Below are 18,147 nucleotides of genomic sequence, written 5' to 3'. Positions count from 1 at the left end.
AAAATCTATTAATAAATTGAATGTGTTTTTTTACTGCTACTGTGACTCTTGATTTGAATAACTACGTTGAAAAATTAACTAAAACTAGAGAAACGAGTGAAATGGTATGGTCTGGAGTATCATCGAAATGACATTTAATAAGTGTGCGAACAGAGAACGCCGAACACCAAACAGTGTTCGGCGAACACCACATAAAAAAACGTTTGGGCGAACGGAAATTTCTAATGAATACATAAAAACTTACGGAAAAAGAAGAATTTCAACTCATATCTTGTGTAAACCAAGTTGATTTGATTTGAAACCAGTTTATTCGGAAATTATGCAAATAAAAAAAAGCGGAGTTTGAAATGTAAAGAATCAAGTTCTGTGCCATATTAACAACACTGTGCCGTGTTGGAATTGCTGCGCTAGAATAAAAAAAAAACGGCGTGGTATAAATTCGTTCCAACGAACGAAGAGAATGGCATTATTATTGCTGATTTTGTTGTCTATCCCGTTCTGGTTGTATTTCAGCCATTCAGTATCCATAAATTGGCTTATTTATGCATAAATTAATCATATAACCTTCGCCAAGACAAAGTATTGTCGGACGGCGACGGCGGTGGTGGCGGCAACAGAAATCAGAGATCTTGAGAGCGGACAAACGGAAAGTATGATGAATCAAAATGTTTCTTGCTGCTAAAATTACATTGCGGATCAAGTTGGTCAATTTGGTGGTGAACATTATTAGTGGGCTTTGTATGTAATATATATAGACGCACCGACTGTCATAGAAATGCTACAGACCACAACCGTACAATATTGGTTGAATTATTATGAATTGTGCCTTGCATGGGCACTTTGCGTTTGCGTTTTAGCGCGCTCGCGCTCGCCTTGCACAGAATTAAATCGCAAATGACGTAATTCTTTGGGTTTCGCACTTTCGATTATACACTCAACCAGTATAATTTCAGCACAGAAATTTGTTCAAAGGTGTTTCGTTTGTGTTGGCTTTGTAGGAGAAAAAAAAAATATTAATCGATTACTCACAGCTCGCAGCTTGAGGCTAACACGGAACTTCGATCAAGAGTAACGACAAAGGGGCACACAAACGCACACAAAAAACAAACAAACAGAAACCCGGTGACTTATCAGAAAATAATCATAACTGAATTTTTAGATACGGCTGATTTGGTTTTGAAATTTGACAAACCGAAATCAGTTTGAATCACATGTGTGTGTGATGTACGTTGAAATCGATTTCGACAGACGAACGAATGAAAAAAAAACCACATAATTTTAATATGATCGATCGAAATGTGAACTTTTCGAAACGCTTACCATTTTTTCTATTTCTCGAGTTACGCGGTTGTTCGACAACGACAGCGTTGCCATCGTTGTGATCATGATCACCTGTTTGATTCTGGATCAAATTTCCAGTACGTCGTTTGCGTGCATACGTATGCACTGGCACTATGAGTCTCGGTCTGGGTATACTAAAATCCGAAACGTTCGAATTACAATCACCACAGCTGCTCGAAATCGATGACAATGACGATGTCGATGAATGTTTCTCCTCTTCTTTTATGCTATTATTTGCCACGGCGTTTTGATGTTTACTCTCATCCGGGTGTTCTTTTCTCGTTTTCTGCTGAAAATTGAACCATTGATCGAGGATTTTTTTGTCTTTTATTGCTGTTTGTTCGGGAGGTCGTTCTGGTATCACAATTGGTCTCTTTTTCATGATTGATGTGAGCCGAGGCAACTTTTGTTGCTGGTGCTGCTGCTGTTGTAGTTGTTGGTGGTGCAAATTCACCGGCGCACTTTGTCGCTTATCACAATTGGTTAAAATGCCATTTGTCTCGTTGCACCCATTTCGATCGGTATGCATTCGATCGAAAAAGACATCTTGCAATGGTGTCGGATTAATGCGTACACTCTTTGCCCGAAACAATGGCTTCTTGTTGCTTTTACCATTCGATAGCTCATTATCACATATTCCATTTGGTTTTTGTTCCGTTTTTATGTTACCATTCGATTTCATTGTGAATTGCGAAAAATTACTAGGAATTATATACTCATTCCTATTCCCATTGGCATTCCCGTTCCCCGTTCCGTTCGTATTCTCATTCTGGTTTAGCTTGGTCACCTCAGTGACGTTATCGATGCCATTTTGAACGGTTGCTGTTGGCAAATTGCTTCGTTTGAATCGATTAAAATTCTTGTTTATGGTGGCTGTTGGCATTTTAGCCATTTTTTCCTGATCTTGTTGATTAAATACATTGCGGATGTTCACACCGTTCGTTTTTTGGCTGTTGCCATTCGGCACGCCCGATGATGTGCAGCGCATCGTTTGCGATCGCATAATTTTCGGTATTAAAATAACTTGATTATTTTCAAGTGCATCGTATTTATAACCGTTCGATTGCCAATCACCGTTGTTATTATTGCTATGTTTAGATTCTTCATCGATTGCTTTCTCTTTCAATTCGTCCCAGCCATCGTAATTACGGCGATGTTTCTGTCGTATGGTCGACGGTTTGTAGCCGTTTAAATTGCGCATTGTCTTTCGGAACAATTCGTTTGGCTGATTCATATCTAATTTCTGCATTTCCTCCAGTGTCACTTGGTATCGGCTGAGCGACGATTGACTGCTCCGTCGATTTTCATCCTCCGATGAACTTTGCGGAGCACTCGATGATCCAGATGAGTGGCTGAAGTATTTTCGATCAAGTGATTCGTTGCGGTACTGATTATTGGGCGATGATATTACATCATTGTTGAATCGACTATTTCGAATGGCCGCCGAATTTCGGCCGATTGTCTTAATCGTTTTATCGGCATTCAACCAATTATTTTGGTACAGCATCTCCATGGGACTCTTCTGATCGAGCGATAGTGTTGCGTCAACAACACGACCTGGATAATGACAAATACGCATTTTGATCGGGAAAACAAAGTAATTTCAACACAACGAACAAACTTTCAAAGCAAATTGAGATTGTTGTTCAATATTCTTCAATTTTTACACTCCATTCAGGGTGTTCAGTTTAATTTTCAGTTTCGAAATCGTACGCTCGTTATAGCGAAACAATATGTATTCAGTGTCTGTCTAAAAATGATGAAAACACACTCACTCACACTCTTACACGCACACAATTTCCAAATCGAATTCCCATTTTTGATGAGTTCACCGTTTTTATGCGTCGATTAGAAATAACTGAACTCGAACAAACTGAAAGTAATCAAAACTTTGGAATTTCAAACTGATATACTTTGTTTCAGCCCATCGAAGTAATAATGAAATACGACGTTCGAAATGTTGAGCCACATTTATGTTATCTCGCCAGTTGTTTCAATAAAATTCGTTGATCTCTGACATTTCATTATATAGTTTATAATTTACATGCTGAAGCAAAAACACTCATATTCATTCTCTCTCTGGCTCGCTTTGTTTCAGAAGACATTTAGCTGAGTTGTTGTTTTGTTGTTGCCTTTGTGTTACATGTTAACAGCGCACTAAAGCACACAAGACGACAGATGCACGAATAATGGGTATGGTGAAGAAACCAGTAAAATTTCAAAATCAATATGATATGTTTCTGGTTTTTGTTTTTGTTTTTTTTTCTTCTTCGATTTGCTGTTGTTTATTCAAGTCCTCAAATCGCAGCTCGATGCTATTTTAAATAGAGTTCTTGTCTTTACAGTGTGAATTGCACTGTGTTGCTATTTTTTCGTCAAGCCACAAAAATTCCGAAATGAGCACGGTGCTCCACGCCTTCGTCACACAAAGCGCGCTAAATCTCTTAAACGTTCGATCACGCACATAAACTACACGTTCACTTGAATATGCAATGATCGGAGACTCTGTATTTTGTACGTTGTTATTGTTGTTCCTTGAACAAATTCGCTCCGTATGCAATTAAATTTTCGATTCAGGTTTTTTTTTCTCGATATATTTATTACATTCACAATTGCACACAATTTCATGCAGAAAATAAGAAAGCTAATCTGTGTATAGTGTGACGTTGAACTGTTGATGATGAAAAATCGTGCAACACTTTCTGCTTCTTATCAAACTCTTTAGTGTAAATTCATCGAACTGAACCGTGACAGGAAATCCCGAAATATCAATCGTAAAGTTCACAATGTATCAAACACCAAATCATACAATAACAAATGGTATGGACAGTACAGAAAAAATCGAGCAACAATCGTCTTGAGATTATGTGTATGCGCGTTGTGCTCGACGTGCAAAGCACGACTAAAGAGATCGCCGATTGAACGAGCAGCACAGCGAGCGTGCTCTCAATACACATCGAATCACATACACTCACACACACATTCGTATCGATCACTCGGCGAGAGAGTGAGAGCCATGGTCAAAACGAACGATGCTTTGCTTCGACGAAGACTGGAATGGGCTCTCTTTTTCTCTACTTGCGACTTAGTGTTCGTGTATGTGTGTGTTTCGGCGGTGGTGACCGACAACGACAACGGCTGCAATGGCAAAAAAATCATATGGTATTGAGTTCAATGTGCGAAATATCGTGTTCAACTTGTGCTCTCGCTTCGGTGTGTTTGAGCAATGTAAAAATAAATCGAGTTTCGGAGCTGCAGCAGCGCAAAGAGAAATGCATCGCCCAAAAAGCGTAATATTTGTTCGAACGAAAAAAAGTCCGTGAACGATCATGGGCTCGCTCGCAATGAATGAATGTGTGTGGCTCGCAATGTATGCGTATATTTCTTTCTGAACGTTTTTCAATCATAAATTATGAAAAAAAACCTCATCATTCGCCTCACCGGAATCAATGCGAAAAGGTGAATGTATCGTTGAGCGATTGAATGCCTGAATATTTATTCCATGCAAAGTTCAATATGTTAGACAAACATTGAAAGTCATTTGCAAATCATGCGCAATTTCCAGTCTACACGTACACCTTTCAACGCATGGACAAAGTCATCGTTTATTGAAAAAGGAATTATTTGAAAGTTGTAAATGCGATTTTATTCATTCGCAACAAGTGAAATTAGTTTTTTCTTCGGTTTTTGTTGTTGCTGCCGTTCATTAAATAGTCTGTCACTTTCAATTTTTCCTTTCGATCATAATTTATGCGACAACCAGAAATTCAACTGTGCACATCTTTTTCCAATGGACAATTACCATAACGCTATTATAGAATATCATCTAACCGAAGAGTGATAAATTAAGTAGCGACCGTGTATTCAATATAAGCGCACGTAAAGTGTGCGACCCAAGAACCTGTTTTCTCTAACCACTCTTTTCTCTCTCTCTCTCCTCATACTGTTGCACTTGCCAATGGCATGGATGAGTCTGACTGTGTTTGCGGTGCAAGACCTTTCTACCGGTCTGGATGGCATCCGAAGATGTGCGCTAGAAAAGCGAAAGTAATGCAACTTTTTTACGTTACCAACGCTGGATTTTGGTTAGAAGAAAACAAAAAAACACCAAACTCGAATGCCAATCGAGAGTTGATGTTCAAGCACAACACGGTCACAAATCACAATGTTGACGCATAAACAAGTCGATGCACACAGGCAGTCGGCATTCAAACACATAATATTCATTGAACATTATGGTTGCTTCTTTGCTGCTTCCATAATCAACGTGTTTTAAAGCGCTGGAAATTCATCATTTCACACATTGAAATTGTTCGCGATTGCTGCGGGCCTGAGCCAACTAAAAATAACTTGAAAATTCAATGCTGCCCGGTCATATGATAATTGTTTGGGGTCGTGGTATTTTCTAATTTGCCTAAATCATTCGCTTAAACGCTGGATTTTTTTTGTCTTCGATTCATGTTGTACTTGATTTCGATCCATCCTAATCGTACAGCGGCCCAAGTGCTTTGTTAAACGAGATGAATGGTTCAATTGTGTGAATGTTTACAATGCGTTGATAGCCTCTTTAAAGTACGTTTCAGCTAAACGCTATCATAATCAAATCAATCGTGTCGATAAATAGCTTGACTGCTTTCTTTGACACAGATAAATGCCACACTTGGACGCAAACCATTGAACATTGCTCTCTGTGTGTGCATGAACGGAACGCAACGCCAAACTGATGCAGTTTTTTTTCCCTTTTTGCTCAAGCGGCAAAATCGATGAGTAGAAAAAAGTACACACAAACACAAGCATACACCGAGCACACGGTATAATTGATTGCCATTTCATGCAGACGTTTAACCTGTTGAGGCTCATTTTACCACAAACATTGCAATCGAATTCGGTTTGTGTATCCATTACACCGAGTGTGTTGCATTTCTTGGCATCGTTGCGGTTATTTCTTCGTCGTTGCTTTTTTCGACAGTCAGTTTTTTTTAATTGAATTAAAATGCAATCTGGAAGATGGTTTGCATTTACATTTACATTTACATTTACCTTTCCGTGTTACAGCGAAATAAAGAAAAGTCATTTAGATAATAAAAGCGCATCAAAATGAGCAAAGAAAAACGAAAAAATTGAAAACAATAAAATGCCGTTTGCTTTAATGCAGTTTGGAACAGTGCCTATGTGTATGCGAAAGTGAGTAAGTACGCGCCGGAAAGCGAACGGCAAATAATTTGTATATTTGACGTTCGATTCACTTTATTGCCGACATTAAGATGTGGTACATCATAACAAATTGCAATTTATATATCTGTTGTTTTTATATTTATCTAGAAAATGGCTGAAAAACTTTCCATCGCAACAAAAACAAAAATATTGTGCGATTCAATGCGAACAAAACTAAACAAAACAAAACAAACAAAGAAAAGAACAGCCCGATTAATCATTGCAGCAGAAATACAAAATAGATACAAATAAATAATGAAGTAGTATATCCAAACAAAAGGAAAAAAACAACAAACATCAATTGAGCTGTGCAGTTACGAATGGTGTTCAAACATCGAAAGACCTGACGCGTCAATGCACGCAGATTTTGATTTCAGACTCACAAAACCGCATAATTCGATGTTTTCACGTCATTATACCATCAAGCTGTGGAGCGCATCGCCATATACATTGTGTGTGTGTTGTGTACCATACTTCATGCAAAATAGCCTCGCTGTTTGAGCCGGTGGAAGCTTTTTTTTGGTTTTCTATTCAAAACTTTTCTATTTACAACAGAATCTTTTTTTTTACATAAGCCAAAGTAGTAATCCGGTTACGTGCCCGTGTTTATGCACTAAAATTCCTCGAATTTGTTTAATTACTAACGTACATCCAAACAACCAGGCTTGCGTTTCAATATGTGGATTCCACAATACGATCGAACGCAAATATCTTGCGATTTACATAAACACAAGGCGGAAAGAGACTGAAACTATTGATATTTATTTTACGCAAGTGTTTTGAAATATATTTCGTGTTTTCATTGTTATCATTCCATCAGACGGAATCCGTCTGACAACAAACTCGAAAAAATTTGGTTAGAATACTTTGTATTGGAATTTCGGAACTGCTGATGATCTATTTTTGGATGTGTAACAGGTTAAGAGCATAGAGGAAATCAAAAAAAAAAACTTACCTTCCATGACGTAAACAATGCTACCGACATCACCCTCTTTGATGATAAGACTCTTGGCGGCATATTGAACTGGGTACATGCAATCGACGATCTCACGAATTTGATTCATATCCAAGTTTTTCATGAAATCATTGTCCAAAATTGCCGACTTGATGAGCTCACGAGATCTGGTTTGAGTGTATAAAAATAAAACAGCATTAGTATTTACAAAAAACCGTACAACGTAACGATATTCAGGTGTGTTCGAAATGAAGTAATATTGCAAGCCCCTGAAGTTAGACTACACTCGATGCCAGTGTATTTTGCATTTGCTGACTTTACGGCGTTTAAATTCCAGTTTTGCTTTCTGTTTGTTTCTTTCATCAATTTTCGCGGCACTTTCTTCCACAAGATCAACTTCATTCATTCCTTCATTTAGAAGGAGAAAAGTAATCAAGTGACATCGCCAAAACTATCATATCATCACAATGAAACGACACCATATTTAATTTATCGCAACAGATTAGATCAGATCGATGTAATTCATTTGCAAAATGTAAGAGAGAAAAAACACACAAAAATTTGTTATAGTCAATCGAATCATTAATGACGATAAAATACCAACGAATTGCATAAATTAGCAATTCGATGCGGTTGACTAGGTGCGATTGAATGGTATCGCTCGAGCTGCTGTTTGTTGTGCGTTGATCGCTCGAGTTGGGCTAATTAATTTTGAGAAATGACCGTTAGTGATCGTTGATTTAACTGTTTCTGCATCGAATAGGTTAAATTCAAAATGAAGTAATTGCGCTCAATTTAAAGGTGTAATTGGAAGTATGCACGGTATATATCGATTTGATTGCCAGCCATGAAGACATTAATTTCGTTGATTTGTTTGCTTGCTTGCTCGCTCGTTGATATTCGCGATCGCGATCGATCACCCAAACCCAAAGAGCAGGCGCATTCGCACGTAAATAAGAGAACCACACAGTTTTGCATCGAAAGATGATAAATGAGCTGTTTTTGCTCTCTCTCTCTCTCAGTGTGTGTATCACAGTGCAAATTATACCAATAAACGTAAGCAATAATTATTATTATCATTTCTTGTTAATTCCGAGCAAAAATGCTTTTATATTTATATGAAAATTACACGCTCCTTTCGACGAGCCGTTTGCGTGTGCGATTTTTTTGTTTCGGTTTCGCCTGAAAGCCATTAATAAATAATTTTTATTAATTTTAAACTATTCTCAAGGACATTTGATGCCACAGCAACACTACACACACTGTGTGCGATATCTGACATGTCGTGTTCGATGCCGGCAATACGCGCTTGATTGAATTCAATTTGATATCAATTCCATGGCGAATCGCAACAGCATGGCGAATCGATTGATGATTAATTGTTGTCACTATCACGTGCATCGTGCGACCAATATGAAATTCATTTTGATTCGTTAATTAAAGCGTAACGTGTTACATTTCGACTGGAGATTTATATTCAAGAGACGAAAACAACGGCTTCTTTTAAAACATTCCACTCTCTGTGAATACCGAAATACTGAATTCATTTAGATTATTTATGCATTGTGTGCGCGTGACGCGCGGTGCGCGCATTATGATCGACTGAATCAAATAGAGTAATTGTATGACATTTCAAGCGGATCGTATATTATTTTAATTATTTTGTGTGTCGAAAAATTTGCATGTTTATACAAACAAATTGGTTGTAAATGGTGTGTCGTTTTGTGTATGAATTGAATCGATTGCGCGTTGGCGCACATTTTTTGTTGTTGCTCTGTTTGATGTATGTGATACACTAAAAAAATATGCTGTCTCTAGCAATAAAAAAGCAGCACAAGCGCACGAAGAGATTAGATCAAAGAACAATTGATTTCATTCACTGTGAAAAACGGCATTAAATATAATTGGCGCTTGCAGTCGAACCGAACAGAGATCACATTAGGCGGATCATGATGTGGTGGTGCGCGCGGCTTGGGTACTTTTTTGCATTTCAATTGAAAAAATTACAATTTGAATGAAGGCACTTGAGAGAGTGAGAGCGGATACAAAACAGGACCAACCAACGCGCAAATTTCTCTTCAATTGATCCCATTTGGTGTTTATGACTCGGGATCGCATTGAACAGTACACAAAATGTACCTGAAATTAGGCACGTGCTTTTCATTTAGCAAAGGAAATTGCAAAAGAAAAACCCTGAAACGATTAGATAATTCCAACGCTGAGCTCTTTTTTGCTAGCTCTCGTAAAACGAAAGCGATATCCAATCGCATACATTCTAAAATAGATTCTTGTGCGTGTGGAAAAAGTGATGCCGATCTGCGGATAAATATTATTACACATAAAATTTTTATGAATTCATTAAATGCTTGAGAAGAGAAGGAAAAAAAACAGAGAAACGATTGGGAAAAAAACGCAGCACACAAAACCCAATTGATTTCATAATGTAATTCGAACAACATTTTCTCATTTACAATCAAAGCGATAGATGGATATTGTGAGTGTATGTTTTTTTCTTCGTTGTTGCTGTTGTGTCGTTTGCGTATCTTGATCTCAAATAGAATTTCATGTATCTGCTGATCTGTCGATGCCTATCGCTTTTGGTACACATTTATTACATTTAATTCGCGAAACGCGACTATCTTTTTTCACGCGCCATTCGCTTCATGAACAACAGACAAAAAAAAATCGGACATTCAGTCCGAAGTAACTAGAGCTGCTGCAACAACAACAGCAATAGCAGCAGTAGTAGTAAAAACGGTGCACAACGACTATACTGACAACACCACAAAACAGCCCAACGCCGTAAAACGTTTCCCAAATGCAATTTTCAAATTGACGACGTTTGCTTTTTGTCGGCTACGGATTGATTTTCAGTAGAAGTCGCCGCATACGGTTTTTATTCATTTCTTGCTGTTGTTTGTTTGGTTTTTTTTTCTTTCATCCAGCGCTCACCTCTCATCGCATTCGGAATTATATTGCAAAATAAATTGCATAATTTAAATCTGAATTTAATTTAATCATTTTATTTTTATTGATTTATTTTTGTTAGTTGCACGACATACTCTCGCTTGCTCGATCCATATAAATACAGTGAATGTGATCGGAGACTGTCTCCGATTGACTTCACACAGGTTTTTTTTCTCGATTTTTTTTCCACATTTATTGGTAATTTATAAATAAAATTTTATACGCGATATTTACGATGTGAAATTATTGAGAGTTTTTCGATGAGCGGTTGATGTTTGTTTTTTTTATCTCTCTCTCTCTCTCTCTCTGGTGCAAGTCGATTCTTGAGAATCTAAAACACAGTGTGTTTATTAAAAGGACACACAAAGCGACAGATTGCCAGACCCGATAAATAAAATATCGTGTTAATCATCACGTCAAGACGAATCGTGTGTTTTTTGCTTTCGCACAAGGTGGCAAAATTTCGATTGATTGCCATCGAGTGTAAAGTATCAAGTGGATATTTAAAAGCGTATAAATAACACCAGCCACGAGAGAGAAAGAGAGAGAGAGAGAAACTGTACGTGTTATTAAAATCTTCAGCGGTTGAATGCGAATGAAACAACGAATAAAACGCTTTCAACAACTCTTGGGAAGTATGTAATTACAAACAATTAGCATTGTGTATTTTTTTTTTGTTTAATTAATATGCCGTAGGTCAAGTACATAAGTAAGAAAAACGGAAAAAGCTTGACACCGGAACAACATCAATTAATGATTCTCTTCATAAACAATTGCGTCTACAGCACGTCATTGTGTAAAATTGTTCAATTTTCCGACTTGTTTCAACATTGCTCATCATTCGATACTGATACGAGTTGGATCATTAGATGCGATTGTTGTGGGGTACAAAGCTCACTCAAAGTGCACCGTTTTTCACACTTCACATGAAGATTTGTTATAATTTGTTTAGCTGTCTGGAATGAATATTGCTGCGATCGTATTATTAAATGAGTTGAATGCAAAGAATGCGATATTTTGATTTATATGACGAGAACGAGAATAAAAAAAATCAAACGATATTCTTGAAATGTGGAATTTATGATCAGAAAATAAATTAGTTTTTCAGTTCTGATTTCAGTTTTTTTCTCTCTTTTTCTTCACTTTGACTGCCAATGGGCACACAACGCAAATATTGTCACACACACATACACACACGCATAGGAGCAAGCAGCAACCGAAGCGAAATGAGTACAAAAACTAAGATTTATTGATTAAAACAAACACCCATTTGACATTCACACCCAACTGTATTTTCAACACTTTGATTTGAATCCAATAATTTTTGTGTGTTAGCGCGAGTGCTCTGTTTACCGACAGTTTTTTTTTTCTCTATTCGTTTCATTTCGTCTGTCTCCGCTAAATACAAACAGATATGAATTGTGTCGGAATGTCATTTGAGCGCAATAAAATACGTGCAAAAATCGAATAAGTGGATTTGATGTGACAATGTCACAATTTAATTATATTTCACTTCGAACATTAATTCGTTAAAAATATTAATCGAATTGCCCGATCGGCGAAACAAAGCTACAAAACACACATGAAAAAAAGCTTTGAAATGAAAATTGCAATCGGCAGCAAGTGAGAATAACTCGTTTCGCCCAAGCGAAACCGTACGTCGCTGCTGAATCATATAAATCAAATGAGCGGCAGCTCTAATTGCAATCATATTTGGTGTATTAAATAGAATTTATTGGTACTGTGTCTTTTTTGTTCGTTCGTCTGTTAGTTTTCCTCCTTTTTAATTAGAAATCTGTATGGGTGTGAGAATTTATATTGGCCATGAAAGTTTTGCTGTGCTTTTATTGTTCCTCTCTCTATGTCTTAGGTTCCCTTGGAAATATGATCAGAAGATGATTGATTTTTCACTTACAAACTGGACTTTGGTATTCGAACAAGTCCGTCTTCGTCGGAGATTTGTGCGAGTGCTGACAGTGGTTCGGCGCTGATGGCTTGTCGTTTGATGCGTGGTTCGGCCACCGGAAGGACTCGTGTCGATTCAACGCCCGGCGACCAATCACCAATGCCACTGATGCAATTATTCCATTCTTCCATGCAGCTACATTTTTTCTTCTGGCCAACCATTGCCTGCGTAATGGGCCGTACAATTTGTCGGAATTTATCAATTTCCGTTTGCAACTCAACGATACGCTCTTCGCGCGACTCCAAATGGCGTTGAATTACATTCAGATTTCGTGACAGACGCAATACTTTTTCATTCAACTCTTTGATGGTTTCATTTTGCTCGTGAATCTGTTCGACGTCCGACATTTTTGCTGTCAACGATGAATCGCTGCGCTCCGAAGCGATCGCACTTTGTTTCGCCAATCGATCACTCTCAATGTTTGATGAAAATGATTTTGGCACCGTTGTATTGCCACCGCCGCCGCTCATACGTTTCACTGTTTGAGAGCCACCACCAACCATCCGCTGACACTCTTTATGCAGCCCATTTATGGTTGTGTCACGCTCGAGAATGATTCTCTCGAGGGCAATCAATTCGTCATTTTTGCGCTGCAACGACTTGTACAGCAATTGCAATTCTTCGCGCAAAGATAACACGGTCGCGTCGTCACGTTTTGAATGCGGTTGATTTTTCACTGCTGTCTTTGATGCACTCATGGTTTTAAATCGATTCATTTACACGCACATACACACACGCACGATTCACTTTGTACAATTGTTCGCAATGCGTCTTTAGCTGGAAAATGCGAATGCTTTTATTTGTCATGGAGTCGATTTCATATCGATTGGCTAGTGATTTCACTTTCAAACAGCGTTCGGATTGTGCACCAGCCGACAGATTCGATTGAAATGATTTTTAAATCATAAAACGGAAACTTTTTGAATAAACTTTGAATCTTCGCTTCTGTCTTATTATTTTATTCTTAGCTACTGATAAACGTCGACTTGACAATGTCCGAGATAAGATAATTTAATACAAAATATTTAATCAAGTTCAATTGTTTTGCAACTGTTCGTTTGAATAATGATTTCGATTTGCTTAGAAGCAGCTTACTCATCTTCTTTGTCTTCGAATGACACTGCTGCTCATACATGCCACCCAATTTATAGAAACGACTGGGGGAATAGAAAATTTCCAATGCCATAATTAAAGTAAATCGGTTCACAAGTGTTTTCATTTGCTTCACTCGGTGATTATTATTTTTTTTATTGTCAGCTACTTATTGTGTATTCAAAAAAAAAAATTGGCAGCCGTTTGAACGAAAGCCAAAATTATGTCGCTTTGGAAATCGATAATTCTATTTGCGCACATTTAAATTGATTTAACCTGAACCATTTTCGAAACCAATATTCAATTAGCTCAGTCAGCAAAAATTGTTTACATGTAATCAATTTCGACGGTGGAGAGAAAAACATTCAAACAAATCGCTGTTCCGATTTCGATTTTAAATAAGTTTTCATCATTATAATGATGGCCTTTATTATATTTGTTATTTGCAATTGCGTGCGTGCAATAGACATTGAAGCGGTTTATTTATTTTTAGTTTCCGATTTATTTGTTGCTTACTCGTCTATTCGCTCTCGTTTGAACTCAAGCGCAACGGTGTGCAAGATATGATGAATGTGCATCTGTTCGTTGATTCCTCTAAAATTAGAAAGGCCAAACGAAAGAGAGATGCCCACAAAAGTGTTGTGAAAACTTTTATTGCATTCGACGGACGAAGGAATTGCACAGAAGAAGAAGAAGAAGAAGAAGCAACAAAAAAAGCGTCGTCAAAGAGAAGATTAAAGCTCGTTTGCACGAAACATTCTCGAGCGCTCGACCTCGAATGCAATCTTAACTGCTCGGTGTGTGCAATTTACGTAATTTTTCGCTTTAATTCGCGCAAGTTCAGCGTAGAAAAAATACGGTTGATATTTCACTTCTTCGATTCGGCGTCGTCATTTCAACGCCAACCGAAAAAACGTAAAATATTTATTAGACCAAATTCGATGCCAAAATCAACTCCAAAACAACAAAATTTGTTGATAAATACAATCAACCGGGGAGAGTACGTCCTAAATCACATCTATTTTTGCCGTTATACCATGCACAACACTTTTTTATATTCAATTCTCTTTTTTTTACGATTTTTGTATTGTCACCAACGATGGTGTGGTAGTGACAAAGCGGCAAAGTTTTACGGTAAAGTGAATAAAACGTTAAATTACAGTGAAACATAAACAAAAGTGACAGTTTTTATTTTCAATTAATCGCAGACAAATTATGACCACACTTGACGCGCACACTGCACATGACTGAGTCACACAACACAGTGAACGTGATTGAAATTTCGGTTAGTGGTTCTACGATGTTTTCACACAGTGGTTCTTCGACGTATATCTTTTCTGAGTAATTTTACTTCTGTTTTATTTCTTTGTGGTTCACCAAATGTTTCGACGAATCTCGCTCGATGCGAGCGACCGACCAACAAATAAATCTCTTTCGATTGTATTGTGTGTGCGAACTGCAGCAGCCACTAAATCATACTGAATGTAAGGTGCGCTAAATAATTTGAGTATGTCTTAAAAAAGACATAGATAAATATTGTTGAACTATGTCAGTCAATGTAAATGCTTGATTTTTCAGCGTTCAGCTGCTTGGTAGCACTGGCTCGTTGTTACATTGACTGGTTTAGCGCGTTTAAGCAGCGGCAAATAGATATGATACTCAATACAAATGTAAACAAACATCGGCCTAAGCAACCAACACATTTGCCGGCCCCCCTGTTTCTGTCGTTGCCATCATTACGTTTCTCAACTGTGTGTTGGATGCACGCTTAGATTTTCGTCGGAGATATTGTTTTATACTGTATATATTGTTTGTTCCAGTGTTCGTTTTTTTTTTCTCTTAACGAAACAAGCTCCATGAAAAAGGAAGAGCACAATTGAGTGTTATGTGTGTGTGTGTGTGTGTGTGTGTGTGTCATGAGTACACACAGTTTTCACGGTTGCTCTTTCGCACCTTAAAAATGATTTATAGGCTGCACTGATCGACGAAATGTGAAAAAGACGAAGAAAAAACTGAACGAAACAAACGTACACACGACAAAAAAAAACCAGAAAAATGAGCTGAATACATTGTGTACATAGGTGAACAGCCTACATAACAACCAAACACACTTGTGTACATACAAATTCATTGGCTGCCTATATATCGACGGAATAGAAATTCGCTCGTATTCATTTTGTGCACAAGCAAGAAAAAGAAACGCGAAAAACAGCAACAACAACACAAAATCAAAAGTGCTTAGCTGTCGTTTTGCAGGTAATTGTATAGAAAGATCGTCTTATTAAATTGTGTTCTTGAAAAACATGATCGCCGTTAGTTCGAGCAAACAACGACATCGACGACGGCCGCGGTGGCGACGAGTCGATGCTTTTAGCTCTCATTCGTTCTTTTGCTGCGTGTCAGATTATCGTGAATGTTGCAAATGTGACGAGTGTGCGTGAGCGCGCGTATAGGCTACAAATGATCAATGGCTGCCAATTGCTCTCCGACAAAATAAGTGGAAACATCTGAATTCGACAGCATCAAACAAAATGCTATTTATAATTGTCTGCTTCAGTTTCGATTGCAATTTTTCAAATTGACTTTTCAGCGGCTACATTGTCGAACGACACACGCGTGCCGTGCGTTTCAATTAAATCTATCGCGCAGCACGGAACACAGCGACAAGACAACAACAGCAGCAACAACAACAGAGCACACAATCTATATAGAAATAAATTAGCCTAAGAGCAAATTTTGCATTACATTAAAAAAAAGAGTAAAAGTCTCGTTTGCTGCATATTTTATGCTGCATTGTATTTTATTGATCGTTTTGCTCTATGAAAATAGTCATCGATCAGTTTGGGCTGACTTAGAGAGTGCAACGGAGAGACGTACGTAGGACTTTTGCGTGGCACAAATGTATTTATTATGCGCGAACGCATGACTTTTTTTTATCGCTTCTCTTGCTCTCTGTGTATGCAGCGTTGTTATGTTCAACTTACAACATATTAATTACGAACGCGAAAAACGGCAACATGTTTTACAATCGACACACAACCCAATCGACAGACACTGAATTGTTGAATGAGAGGGCGCACAGAATAATTTGTTGAATAGTTCATTGTTCATTACAGATCATTTAAATTGACTCTGGCAAGCGCATACTCATTGCGTTGTTCACCGTCTGTCTGCCGTTTTTTTCAGACTTTTCAACGCAGCCCAGCCAGACAGACCGAGTTTCAGCTATACACCGTGTGCCAGGCAATTTTGTGAGATTTTGACCTACGGCAGCCGCACCACACACAAATCATTACTTGAAACGAAGGCGCTGCTCTGAGCATAATTTATTTTGAATAAGAATGAACCTTAATTGCCTGTCTGCCCAAATATTATGACCGATAAAAATCCGTCATTTTCGAGTGCGTACGTGACTTCTGCAGTTTTTTCGATATCAGAGTCTTTTTTCTGGACCCATGAGAGATTGCAATAAGCAGCCGAACAATTAAAGAGAATCTTTCATTGAGGTGGTAACCTCCGTCGAAATGCCGGTTTCAATTTGCTTGACATATATTACTACGGTGCGTCTGTATTAATTGTATTAACCAAAGCCGACTCGGCTGGAAAGTAAATACTGCCGCGCGGTCGCACACATAATTATAACGGTGGAAAACGATGAAAAACCGAGTGCTCTGCACACGGTGCGTATATATAAAATTCGCGAACATTTGAATTGAAAAATTGCACCAATATTCATTGGGGGCATGCATAAAAATGCAACGCATAATCATTAGCAAGAGTCGTTGCATATATCATAAATTATTTATTGGATTTGATTTTTTCAATTTCGTGAATGGAGCGAGATCCGTTGCCAACGGTCGGCAGTAAACGTGTGGTGATATTAAGCGCTGTGTTGCACTTTTACGATTTGGACGCACTGATTTTGTACGACACGGCTGTACGCGCCTTTCTGTATGTAATAAATATCAATCGAACAGCTAATTAAAATGTCATATTCATATTATTCACATGATTTAAGATAGCGGTTTTTGTGGTCTCTGGCATTTTTCATATCAACATTTTCTCTCTCTCTCTCTCTCTCTCTCTCCCTCTCTCTCTCTCTCTCTGTCGATTAATTTGGTGAGATTTCGACCCAATCACGGCGTGATTTTTATAAAATGTGAGATGCGATGCCAAAAATGGTGGGTATTGAATATTGAGTGTATATAAAGTGCGAAGTTGGTATGTGGAATCGCGTGCTTACTCTGTCAACGTGGAGCCATTGTGGTGGCATCGGATCTTTGATTTCTTTTCAAACACATTGACGACGTTAAATTACAGGCCATGATTCGGTGTGCTGACAGGTCTGCGTGTACGCACTAAACTGAACTGAATAAAAGCCACGATAATGATATATATTATTTCGCATTTAATCCGATGAAATTGAGGAGAAGCTGTCCGTATGATACGAAAAAAAGAGCTGCGTTGATATAAACGATCACTGCCCCAGTCCATTCCATGTTCACTTTTTTTCTGTTGCTGTAGAAAGAAATGTCGAAACATTTTTCTCTCACACGAATCGAACGTGTTAAACGCTCACTTTGCTCCAATTCAACGTATTTATGTGATAACA

At 38.0% G+C, this 18,147-nt stretch overlaps 1 protein-coding gene across 8 annotated transcripts in view; it reads right to left on the bottom strand.

Moving 5' to 3' along the window:
* Positions 1-18,147, bottom strand: part of LOC129565231 (cGMP-dependent protein kinase, isozyme 2 forms cD4/T1/T3A/T3B) — a 45,730-nt gene that overhangs the window by 10,935 nt on the left and 16,648 nt on the right. For 3 of the 8 annotated variants that reach the window (XM_055439830.1, XM_055439831.1, XM_055439832.1), the window contains one exon: positions 7,511-7,677. In XM_055439830.1, the coding sequence (XP_055295805.1) occupies positions 7,511-7,677 (167 nt within the window). Of the gene's footprint in view, positions 1-1,320; positions 7,360-7,510; positions 7,678-12,392; positions 13,221-14,571; positions 17,840-18,147 lie in introns of those variants that run through there. The other 5 variants (XM_055439834.1, XM_055439833.1, XM_055439837.1 and 2 more) reach the window with 5 other exon arrangements.

Source organism: Sitodiplosis mosellana, unplaced genomic scaffold, assembly GCF_009176505.1.
Source record: "Sitodiplosis mosellana isolate CC-2019 unplaced genomic scaffold, AAFC_SMos_1.0 Smas_scaffold_2, whole genome shotgun sequence".
In the NCBI taxonomy this organism is placed as follows: domain Eukaryota; kingdom Metazoa; phylum Arthropoda; class Insecta; order Diptera; family Cecidomyiidae; genus Sitodiplosis; species Sitodiplosis mosellana.
This window is presented reverse-complemented; position numbering and strand designations above follow the sequence as displayed.